Below are 13,309 nucleotides of genomic sequence, written 5' to 3' on the forward strand. Positions count from 1 at the left end.
ATAATAATGTCTAACCATCATGCTTCTGTATATTATGTGCTAATTGTTTAGGAACAGCTAGTGAACTGTGGGCTCTCCTTTCATGATGTTATAATTGTTTAGGAACAGCTAGTGAACTGTGGGCTCTCCTTTCATGATGTTATAATTGTTTAGGAACAGCTAGTGAACTGTGGGCTCTCCTTTCATGATGTTATAATTGTTTAAGAACAGCTAGTGAACTTTTCATGATGTTTCACAAATTGCAGATTGGGACATGGCCTGAAAACGTCCGTACCCCAGCCTAGATCCAGAGGCCCTCATTTATCAATTGAGTGTAAAATCTGCCCCAAATTCGAGCTGATCGTTCCTTAATTTCATTCCTAGCAGTGATAAATGTGACGGCTGAAATCAATCTGGCACGCCCTATGAAATCAAGCCTCGCCCTCGTTTTTGCGACATGCACAACTGCAATACGAGTCATAAGACCAAACAAGTCATGGATACCATGGTTACACGATGGAAAAGCCAAAAGCCAATAAAAAGGTTTCCCCCGTTTGCCTTGCTGCCCGCCTCACCCCCCCCCCCCTCTCATACACACACACAGACGCACGCACGCACGCACGCACACACAATTTGCAAGCCCAACTGGTGTGTTGTAGCCTATCTTAAATAAATACAGAACGAACACCTGCATTAATTAAGTTGTAGGCCTACCCTGTCTGTTTCTCCTCACGCCTCACTTGCCTTGCTGCCCGCCCTCTTTTCCTTTTCTTTTTCTTTTTTTACATGTAGCCCATATACATACAGTTTTATATTAACATTTTAGGAGTGAATACATATGTTTCGATGCCTGTGGCATCCTCTCAGCTGGTCAAACAATGCTGCTCCGCCTGACCGCCTTTCTACGACAGAAAAACAGCTGAGGACAAAGCCTACGACAGCTCCCGACCTGACGTGATTTTTGTCCTGGCTCACATTGAAGTTCAAGGTTTTGCGGAAAGGATAAATGCCGAAAATTGCGGTAATTCCGGCGTGCACCCATATTTTGGCGTACGCCGCTTTGATAAATGAGGGCCAGAGTGAATATTGGGCGTGATTATCCTCTAGTGTGAGTGGTTTAAAGATCCAATCTTAAGCATAGGATGATTGACATACTTTGTATCTGGAGGTCCAGGTTCATTACTGAAGTCAGGAGGGGTTCCTTCAGACCAGTCACTCTTCACAGACAGAAGGCTGGGTGTTGGAGATTCTGCTCTGTGGTACAGACGTCTGGAATCAGAGAAATACTGTTACAATTATCACACGCATAATACAAATTACCATGTGTTCAAAAATATGTATCCTTATGTCCCACACGTATAAGAGTAAAATCATTAGGTTTACCCTCACAACATACAATTAAATATTATAATAGATATATTTAACATAGTGTGTTACATAGACATCATGTACACAAGCAGTCAGTCTGTATAGTGCAGCTTCACCTCTGAACTCCACATTGTGTAACTTATAATCTATAGTTAAGAATGGACAGGGAGGATACACCTTTATGAAATGTTGTCTGTTGCTTTAGTAATTAGCATGTACTTAGTATGATATTATGAGGTCGTATCATAGTGTTGTGTTTATTGTACAGGAGGATTCACATACTTGTCTGGAGGTCCAGGTTCATTACTGAAGTTAGGAGGTTTTCCCTTAGACTTGTCACTCTTCACAGACAGAAGGCTGGGTGTTGGAGACTCTGCTCTGTGGTACAGACGTCTGGAATCATAGAAATACTGTTACAATTATCACACGCATAATACAAATTACCATGTGTTCAAAAATATGTATTATGTCCCACACATATAAGAGTAAAATCATTAGGTTTACCCTCACAACATACGATTAAATAATAGATAGATTTAACATAGTGTGTTACATAGACATCATGTACACAAGCAGTCAAAATCAAATCAAATCAAATCAAATGTATTTATATAGCACATTTAAAAACAACTCTCATTATACCAAAGTGCTTCAAACTATCAATCTATAGATTGATAGTTTTGTATGTGTCCTGCATCATAAGATGCCCAGCCCGCACAGCGCTTTCAAGACAATCACTAAATGTACAAACACCAACACACCACAAACACAATACATAAACAGTTATGGATACATTGTTCTCCAGTGTAACTGCCACGCCTTCTCTATGAATTTTCCTAAAAACAAAAACATCCAAAACAAATCTGGGTTCTTATCTTGGATTTTTCAAATAAATAATGTCTTACTATAGTTAAGAATGGACAGGGAGGATACACTATTATGAAATGTTGTCTGTTGCTTTAGTAATTAGCATGTACTTAGTATGATATTATGAGGTCGTATCATAGTGTTGTGTTTATTGTACAGGAGGATTCACATACTTGTCTGGAGGTCCAGGTTCATTACTGAAGTTAGGAGGTTTTGCCTTAGACTTGTCACTCTTCACAGACAGAAGGCTGGGTGTTGGAGACTCTGCTCTGTGGTACAGACTTCTGGAATCATAGAAATGTTTCTATAATTATCATGTGAATTCACTTGGTTCAATATTTGTTGTTGTAAAGTCCCATTTTACATCTACATGGATTAACGTGTTCAGTCACAACAACTGATTTCAGTTATTTGGAAGCACATCGCTCACGGAAAATAGCTGATCTACAAGCTTACTGTCCACTGTAGCATGATGTAAGATCTACAAGCTTACTGTCCACTGTAGCATGATGTAAGAAATTATTTATTTGAAAAAACCAAGATAAGAACCCAGATTTGTTTTGGATGTTTTTGTTTTTAGGAAAATTCATAGAGAAGGCGTGGCAGTTACGTTGGAGAACAATGGATCCATAACTGTTTATGTATTGTGTTTGTGGTGTGTTGGTGTTTGTACATTTAGTGATTGTCTTGTAAGCGTTGTGCGGGCTGGGCATCTTATGATGCAGGACACATAAAAAACTATCAATCTATAGATTGATCAATTGTCTGTCCTTCTGTCTGTCTGTTTCTTAGAAGTGGTCAAACTATAGAATACATGTTCAGAAGCATCTTCCATAAAACCATCATTGTTTATCTAGATATTCGATAAAAGTAAAGGTTAAAGCCACCGTCTGTGATTTCTTCAACTGGTTGTCTGTGTTGGTTTAGAATATTAATGTCTAACCATCATGCTTCTGTATATTATGTGCTAATTGTTTAGGAACAGCTAGTGAACTGTGGGCTCTCCTTTCACGATGTTATAATTGTTTAGGAACAGCTAGTGAACTGTGGGCTCTCCTTTCATGATGTTATAATTGTTTAAGAACAGCTAGTGAACTTTTCATGATGTTTCACAAATTGCAGATTGGGACATGGCCTGAAAACGTCCGTACCCCAGCCTAGATCCAGAGGCCCTCATTTATCAATTGAGTGTAAAATCTGCCCCAAATTCGAGCTGATCGTTCCTTAATTTCATTCCTAGCAGTGATAAATGTGACGGCTGAAATCAATCTGGCACGCCCTATGAAATCAAGCCTCGCCCTCGTTTTTGCGACATGCACAACTGCAATACGAGTCATAAGACCAAACAAGTCATGGATACCATGGTTACACGATGGAAAAGCCAAAAGCCAATAAAAAGGTTTCCCCCGTTTGCCTTGCTGCCCGCCTCACCCCCCCCCCCCCCTCTCATACACACACACAGACGCACGCACGCACGCACACACAATTTGCAAGCCCAACTGGTGTGTTGTAGCCTATCTTAAATAAATAAAGAACGAACACCTGCATTAATTAAGTTGTAGGCCTACCCTGTCTGTTTCTCCTCACGCCTCACTTGCCTTGCTGCCCGCCCTCTTTTCCTTTTCTTTTTCTTTTTTTACATGTAGCCCATATACATACAGTTTTATATTAACATTTTAGGAGTGAATACATATGTTTCGATGCCTGTGGCATCCTCTCAGCTGGTCAAACAATGCTGCTCCGCCTGACCGCCTTTCTACGACAGAAAAACAGGACAAAGCCTACGACAGCTCCCGACCTGACGTGATTTTTGTCCTGGCTCACATTGAAGTTCAAGGTTTTGCGGAAAGGATAAATGCCGAAAATTGCGGTAATTCCGGCGTGCACCCATATTTTGGCGTACGCCGCTTTGATAAATGAGGGCCAGAGTGAATATTGGGCGTGATTATCCTCTAGTGTGAGTGGTTTAAAGATCCAATCTTAAGCATAGGATGATTGACATACTGTGTATCTGGAGGTCCAGGTTCATTACTGAAGTCAGGAGGGGTTCCTTCAGACCAGTCACTCTTCACAGACAGAAGGCTGGGTGTTGGAGATTCTGCTCTGTGGTACAGACGTCTGGAATCAGAGAAATACTGTTACAATTATCACACGCATAATACAAATTACCATGTGTTCAAAAATATGTATCCTTATGTCCCACACGTATAAGAGTAAAATCATTAGGTTTACCCTCACAACATACAATTAAATAATAGATATATTTAACATAGTGTGTTACATAGACATCATGTACACAAGCAGTCAGTCTGTATAGTGCAGCTTCACCTCTGAACTCCACATTGTGTAACTTATTATCTATAGTTAAGAATGGACAGGGAGGATACACCTTTATGAAATGTTGTCTGTTGCTTTAGTAATTAGCATGTACTTAGTATGATATTATGAGGTCGTATCATAGTGTTGTGTTTATTGTACAGGAGGATTCACATACTTGTCTGGAGGTCCAGGTTCATTACTGAAGTTAGGAGGTTTTGCCTTAGACTTGTCACTCTTCACAGACAGAAGGCTGGGTGTTGGAGACTCTGCTCTGTGGTACAGACGTCTGGAATCATAGAAATACTGTTACAATTATCACACGCATAATACAAATTACCATGTTTTCAAAAATATGTATTATGTCCCACACATATAAGAGTAAAATCATTAGGTTTACCCTCACAACATACGATTAAATAATAGATAGATTTAACATAGTGTGTTACATAGACATCATGTACACAAGCAGTCAAAATCAAATCAAATCAAATCAAATGTATTTATATAGCACATTTAAAAACAACTCTCATTATACCAAAGTGCTTCAAACTATCAATCTATAGATTGATAGTTTTGTATGTGTCCTGCATCATAAGATGCCCAGCCCGCACAGCGCTTTCAAGACAATCACTAAATGTACAAACACCAACACACCACAAACACAATACATAAACAGTTATGGATACATTGTTCTCCAGTGTAACTGCCACGCCTTCTCTATGAATTTTCCTAAAAACAAAAACATCCAAAACAAATCTGGGTTCTTATCTTGGATTTTTCAAATAAATAATGTCTTACTATAGTTAAGAATGGACAGGGAGGATACACTATTATGAAATGTTGTCTGTTGCTTTAGTAATTAGCATGTACTTAGTATGATATTATGAGGTCGTATCATAGTGTTGTGTTTATTGTACAGGAGGATTCACATACTTGTCTGGGGGTCCAGGTTCATTACTGAAGTTAGGAGGTTTTGCCTTAGACTTGTCACTCTTCACAGACAGAAGGCTGGGTGTTGGAGACTCTGCTCTGTGGTACAGACTTCTGGAATCATAGAAATGTTTCTATAATTATCATGTGAATTCACTTGGTTCAATATTTGTTGTTGTAAAGTCCCATTTTACATCTACATGGATTAACGTGTTCAGTCACCACAACTGATTTCAGTTATTTGGAAGCACATCGCTCACGGAAAATAGCTGATCTACAAGCTTACTGTCCACTGTACCATGATGTAAGATCTACAAGCTTACTGTCCATTGTAGCATGATGTAAGATCTACAAGCTTACTGTCCACTCCAGTAGGGCTGGGTGCAATAACCGCAATATCGCCATACCGCCGGTATACAACGCATACCGCGGTATCGGGTTCGTTACCGCGGTAAAAAAAAAAGAAAAAGAAAAAAAGATTTTTTTTTTAAAGTTTTTTTTGTCCGTGCTGTTCTGGCGCCCTAGGTTCTAACCCTAACCCTAACCCTAACCCTAGTTCTAACCCTAACCCTGGGTTCTAGGCCTATAAGTGCATATGGTTGATATGAAATAAAGTGTATCATAATAAACAGTGAGGCTCAGTCAGTCTAATCATATGCCAGCAACACCAGAGGGAGTTCAACAAACCATGTGCAACCCAGATTCGGCACAAACAAGTATTGATTGATTGATTGATTGAACTATTTATTAACAGTTTGCAGAATTACAGTAGCCTACATTTCAAGCACAACTCAATACAAAGACTGTTAACTGCGAGTGGACGACACGACCCAATAAAGCATTACACTTGTTTACAAGAGGGTCCACCTAAATTAATTTCACTCCTATGCCACAAAAATGTGGAACGCCCTACCAACTGTCATTAAGACATGTAAATCCCTTGACTCCACCCACCCCCACCCACCCCTTTTCCCCCTCACTGTATATGTTTTCCCCCTTTTTACCTCCTTTATGATGATTTCCTGTTTTTGGCTTTATAGAAGTGTATAGTGTACAAAATGTTATGATGAATTGAACAAGGTGGACCCTCTTGTAAACAAGTGTAATGCTTTATGGTGTCGTCCACTCACAGAGTAACAGTTAACAGTTTTTGTATTGAGTTGTGCAAATGTACTGTAAACTGTTAATACAAACTTAAATCAATCAATCAAGCAATAATGTTAACTCATGGCTTGGGGACTGGGGAGGCGCGCAGTTGCTGCGTGGTGTGGAGCGGCTGGAAGTTGAACCTTTCAATTCATCATATATTAAATCTATCAGTTAACTTGGAATTTGTTTAATATGTTTAAGATTTTAGGTTCCATGATGAGGGGACGTTTTTGAATGGTGGTGTTTGTTTCATGCGATGCGCTGCTGAGCGGGCATTTCATTGGAGTGAGAATGGTTGCCATTGCGATTCCAAGTGAGACAGTGTGCGGGATTCTTTTTTTCTCTACTTCTCAGTTCCAGTTATCCGACGCACCTGTCCATTTTAGGTGTGCAGAAGGACTTTTTCTTATAGGTGTGCAGAAGGACTTTTTCTTATAGTAAGTCAAAAGATAAAAACAGTTCTGTCCGTCCTGTCTGTACAGCTCTCTCTCTCTCCCTCCCTCTCCCCCTTTCTCTTCTCTCGCTGACAGACATCAATACAAAGTTGAAACCGTTACGATGCGCCCTTATCCATAGGCTACAGCCTAATGTCTCTCTCTCTCTCTCTCTCTTTCTCTCTCTCCCTCCCTTTCTCTTCTCGTCTCTCGCTGACAGACATCAATACAAAGTTGAAACCTGTTACCTACGATGCGCCCTTATCCATAGGCTACACGTTTAGCCTAATCTTTCTCTCTCTCTCTCTGACGGTCTGAGCAATGCACGATGCACCTGGCTGTTACAATAGCGCGAGGTATTAATATTCTCTCAAAACAAAGTCGGACAATGTTTTAAATTAGGCTACTCCAAACCAGACCCACCTATAAATGTTGTCTGTTGTGACATCAATGGGATCGCAGGAAAAAGATGCTCAACACAACTTGTCTTGATCTGAAATGATGTGAAATCCGTTCGCTTTTTTATTTCTTTTTTTAACAGCGGGCTGCGGGAGATGTCTGACGCGGTTGATTTGATTGACACCCGAACACGTGTTGCGGCATTGACATGCCAATCTTTCCTTAATAAAACTGTAGTCCATAATATCCGTTCCAAAACTCTGTTTGCCTGCACCCCCTGTTACCTCCTCCGCGCGCCCCCCCCAACGCCCAGAATGGTTATTTGGATTATAATCACACAATCAAAGTCCGGATCGTTTGCAGCTGGGGTTAATTGCCTCGCGCTGCGCAAGGGTCTTCACAATAGCGCTGTTGTGGATTTAATTTTGGTAAACTGGATAACAACAGAAACACGTGGAAAAGCTATATGAGTCGTCTTGTCTGTTGTCTCTGTAACGGTGCCACTGTGTGTGTGTGTGAGCTGTGAGGGGAGGCCGCGCATGGAGGAAGAATGACACTGGAACTGCACTAAAGACACACAGCTGCTCTATACATCTCCGTATACGGTGTTTTACCGGATTTTGCAGACCTGCTCTAACATCTCCATACACGGTGTTCCACCGGACTAACACTATAAAACCGGAGGATTTTTTTTTCGCGCGGGGGGGTGGGGGGTGCGGTAATTATCGCCATACCGGCGGTATGGGAGCCGACAATAACCGCGGTAATAAAAATCCCATACCGCCCCAGCCCACTCCACTGTAGCATGATGTAAGATCTACAAGCTTACTGTCCACAGTACCATGATGTAAGATCTACAAGCTTACTGTCCACTGTAGCATGATGTAAGATCTACAAGCTTACTGTCCACAGTACCATAGTCAAAGTGGCATTGAATGAATGAGGCTCCAGCAGGAGTCTAGAGAGCACTTTAGTTGACAAAAGACTACATTTTGCCCAAAGATATTTCTTGATCATTTTCTTTATCCCACATTTCAAAAGAAAGAAAAGTGTGCTTTTTCACACATTGCACCCATGTGTTCTTCCAGTCACAGACTACTCTTGTTATCATAATCTGTATTTGTCATTCATGTAATTCACATGTTAATGCTATTCAGAATGTGTGTAGTAGGTCAATGTAATGTTTTCATATTTGGAAACGTGCGCTGTCACAATGTTTTCATATTGCATGTGCATTATATGGCATGCATGCATTGCACAAGTGTGCAAATGCACGTGCATTACTGCAGGTGCACCCCCCACTTCAGAAAATATCAATGGTCATACGTCATCGATATGTCATCGATATGTCATCGATATGTCATAGATATGTCATCGATATGTCATCGATATGTCATCGACATGCCATAGATATGTCATCGATATGTCATCGATATGTCATCGATATGTCATCGATCGATATGTCATCGATATGTCATCGATATGTCATCGATATGTCATCGATGACTGAAGTCACAAGCTGGTCACCTGAAAGAAAGAGTGCTTTTTCACAAACAACAGGGTCAATGTTCTTCCAGTCACAGTCAGACTACTGTTGTTATGATATTCTGTATTTGTCATTCATGTAATTCACATTGTAATGCTATCCAGAATGTGTGTAGCAGGCTAATGTAATGTTTTCATATTCGGAAAGGTGTGCTGTCACAATAATCAACCAGATGATCACACCAGCAAAACGATATGTTATTCCCATCCCTAGTTGTATAGTGTAAAAGGGTAACATCTTTTAGTTTCCTCTCACAACATTGCAGCAAAAAGAAAACTGAATAAAATAGCAACAAAACATAATATAAATTGTTAAGTTGTGGTTGTACTAGGCATGTCAAAAAGTGTAGTAGTTACAGGGCCTGGCCAAGAGGGGGCACCAGTACACCAGACTAGGACTAGGCTGTCAGTAGGAGGAAGTGACTTTATTATGTGGCGATAGAGCTTCCAGTCTGTTTCTCACTTGGGAAATAAACAACAAGCATAATATTGTACTGTAACCTTGTGTGGCGTCTTTAAGTTACCACAGCAATATAACATCTTACTAAATATACAATAGGCCTACACTAACAGGTGATAGTTTAAATGTATATGTGGCATACTGTACACTACTAGTGTACACTTAACTGTACATACTGTACTCATACTGTACTCATACTGTACACATACTGCACACAAGCAGCCAGCCTGTCTACTGAACACCACACTGTGATTTGTACCACTTCATTCACAAACTGCTCACACAGTAATTTACAATCTGTAGATGAACTTTGAACAGGGTTGATACAACATTATTAGATGTTATGTCTTGTTTTTGTCATTCATGTAACTTAGCATGAGATCACATTGTTGTGTTATAGTGTTGTGTATATAATGCTGCTGCATTGTCTGAAGCAGGGGTGGGCAACTTTGACGATGGAGAGGGCCACTATAGTTCCACACTCACTCCAGAGGGCCACATTGCTGTCGTAGCAAAAATAGCTGATCTACAAGCTCAAAACGCGTCACACTGCGACGCGTTTTGAGCTTGTAGATCTGCTATTTTTGCTATAGTTGAATTGAAATGTTGAATTATTTTTTGCTATTTTTTAATTGGAATCCTGAAAATCAACATTTTTATGTAATGTAAAATGCAAGTAATTACAGCGGATCATGTTTGCATGTTTTGGATTTGTAAACAGCTGAAACCAATAATATATCAGTATTCTGACATTAACCTGAGGGCCATATTAAATGAAGGTGGGGGCCGCATGGGGCCCCCGGGCCGCCAGTTGCCCATGTATGGTCTGAAGGAAGCCAAACCAAAATATGAATACGTTTTACTCTCATGTACCTGTAGTGTACACAAGATGGAACAATAAAGTTTTATTGTTATGTACCTGTAGTGTACACAAGATGGAACAATAAAGTTTTATTGTTATGTACCTGTAGTGTACACAAGATGGAACAATAAAGTTGTATTGTTATGTACCTGTAGTGTACACAAGATGGAACAATAAAGTTTTATTGTTATGTACCTGTAGTATACCTGTAGTGCATTTCTGTAGACAGACTTATACCATGTTATGTAGACAGCACTATACTTGCATTGTATGTAGTCATAGCACATCATAGTACAGATGTATAGCATAGTGATATATATATATATATATATATATATAGATGACCTTGCTATACTTTCTCCTAGTAGCAGTGGGTTCCAACAGCTACTCAATATATGTACAAATGATGGTATTGACTTTGATATTCTTTATAATGCTAAGAAGAGCATGGTACTGATATGTAGAACTAAAGAAGATCTGGAACTTAAGTTTCCTGCCTTTCATCTGTCTGGTCAAATTATGGGCGTGTCCAAGATTACAAAATATCTTGGGCATATCATAACAGATACCTTAGAGGATGATGAGGACATGTTTAGACAGAGGAGAATGCTATATGTACAAGCCAACATGTTGGTCCGTAAATTTCACCATTGTACTACGGATGTTAAGGTAAACCTCTTTAGAGCTTATTGCACCCCTCTCTACACAGCTCCACTGTGGGTGAAGTATAAGAAGGAGAGTCTACGCAAGCTGCAAGTAGCCTGTTAAAAAAACCCAGGAGCACTAGAGCCAGTGGGCTTTTCTGTTCATTGGGTCTCACTACATTCATGGCTCTGTTGAGGAACCTGACATTCAAATTCATGAGCAGGCTGGATCGCTCACTGAATGGACTCATTGGACAGATGACAGACCCAGGCCGTAGTTCTGTAAGGTACACTTCTACCATCAGAGGACACTGAATGGACTCATTGGACAGATGACAGACCCAGGCCGTAGTTCTGTAAGGTACACTTCTACCATCAGAGGACACTGAATGGACTCATTGGACAGATGACAGACCCAGGCCGTAGTTCTGTAAGGTACACTTCTACCATCAGAGGACACTGAATGGACTCATTGGACAGATGACAGACCCAGGCCGTAGTTCTGTAAGGTACACTTCTACCATCAGAGGACACTGAATGGACTCATTGGACAGATGACAGACCCAGGCCGTAGTTCTGTAAGGTACACTTCTACCATCAGAGGACACTGAATGGACTCATTGGTCAGATGACAGACCCAGGCCGTAGTTCTGTAAGGTACACTTCTACCATCAGAGGACACTGGCACGAGTGCCTCGCTTAGAGTAGTAACCTGTGGGGCTGGGTAAATGTACTGTATTTTTTATTTATTTTTATTCTCTATTTGTGATGTACTGTCTTACCTTGTGGGCCACGAGCCTGTAATAAAGTTTATATATATAGTATAGTATAGTATATGTATAGTTTATATAGTTTCATTATATAGATATGCCACTGTTACGTTCTTAGCTTGCGGTACGCATGTTTCATGATAACATTTGTATGTGATGTATTCCCAATGCTTTTTTGTTATTGCTTAATGTAAATCGCTCTGGATTAAGAGCGTCTGCTAAATGCCTAAATTGTAAATTGTAATGTACACAAGCTGGAACAATAAAGTTGTATTCTTATGAACCTGTAGTGTACACAAGATGGAACAATAAAGTTGTATTCTTATGTACCTGTAGTGTACACAAGATGGAACAATAAAGTTGTATTCTTATGAACCTGTAGTGTACACAAGATGGAACAATAAAGTTGTATTCTTATGAACCTGTAGTGTACACAAGATGGAACAATAAAGTTGTATTCTTATGAACCTGTAGTGTACACAAGATGGAACAATAAAGTTGTATTATTATGTACCTGTAATGTACACAAGATGGAACAATAAAGTACAACATTGAACCTTGAACTGTAGGCTATTGGAGGATTGACATACTGTGTATCTGGAGGTCCAGGTTCATCACTGAAGTCAGGAGGTTTTCCCATAGACGTGTCACTCTTCACAGACAGAAGGCTGGCTGTTGGAGACACAGGTCTGTGGATGAGATGTTCGTCAGCTCCCTCCTCCTCTCTCTGCTCACACTGACTCCTCTCTGCTCTGTGGATGAGATGTTTGTCAGCTCCCTCCTCCTCTCTCTGCTCACACTGACTCATCTTTGGTCTTCAGGAAACCTGTCAAGATTACAGTCACAATACATCAGAAAATAGTCAATGTTTACTGTATATACTCACACGTGCACACGCACGCATGCGCGCGCACACGCACGCGTACACACACCTATACAGTGAAGTGCAGAGAACGATAGAGGGGCAGACACTGACATTTGTATATGGGAACTTTTGGTGCAATTAGCCGATCTACAAACTCACGACGCATGGCAGTGTGTTGTGACGTGTGAGCTAAAGACCAAAGACGATTGGCTATTTTTGTGGCTATTTTCACAGCAGATGATTGGTCCTGAACTAGGGACGAAACGGAGGAGTTTCACAGCGACTTTTTCCTCCTAAACGGCTCGGAATGTAAACACATTTGTTTTGGGTCGACAGCAAACCCGAATCGCAAGAACAAACCCCCGACTGGCAAAATGGATCAGAACTGTGATTATTCTTTGCCTGCTGTTAACTTTAGAGAGAGAGAGAGAGAGAGAGAGAGAGAGAGAGAGAGAGAGAGAGAGACTAAGCAGGAAACAGCCTCCTCCCTCCTCTGATCACATGGTTTACAGTAAACTGCTGTGGAGACTTGGCCTGGTTCCAGCAGAAGCTCTGTCTGTCTGTCTGTCTGTCTGTCCCTCCCTCTCCATATCCTCTCTCTCTCTCTCTCTCTCTCTCTCTCTCTCTCTCTCTCTCTCTCTCTCTCTCTCTCAGCTCCAAACCATAGACCAAAGTTCAGATGTTCAGATGTACTTTTTTTCCCCAGTAAATGGTGATT

At 40.6% G+C, this 13,309-nt stretch overlaps 1 protein-coding gene across 1 annotated transcript; it reads right to left on the minus strand.

Annotated features, from left to right (window-relative positions):
- Nucleotides 1-4,683: 4,683 nt before the first annotated feature.
- On the minus strand, nt 4,684-12,537 carry LOC306918670 (uncharacterized protein; the record flags this gene model as incomplete). Its single annotated transcript, XM_079531553.1, has 2 exons — nt 12,317-12,537; nt 4,684-4,819 (listed from the first exon to the last, which is right to left on the minus strand). Exons 1-2 carry the CDS (start codon nt 12,532-12,534, stop codon nt 4,684-4,686), a joined length of 354 nt encoding a protein of 117 aa, XP_079387679.1. The 5' UTR covers nt 12,535-12,537.
- Between the last annotated feature and the right edge of the window lie 772 nt (nt 12,538-13,309).

The sequence above is a fragment of the Electrona antarctica genome (genome assembly GCF_951216825.1).
Source record: "Electrona antarctica genome assembly, contig: scaffold_164, whole genome shotgun sequence".
In the NCBI taxonomy this organism is placed as follows: Eukaryota; Metazoa; Chordata; class Actinopteri; order Myctophiformes; family Myctophidae; genus Electrona; species Electrona antarctica.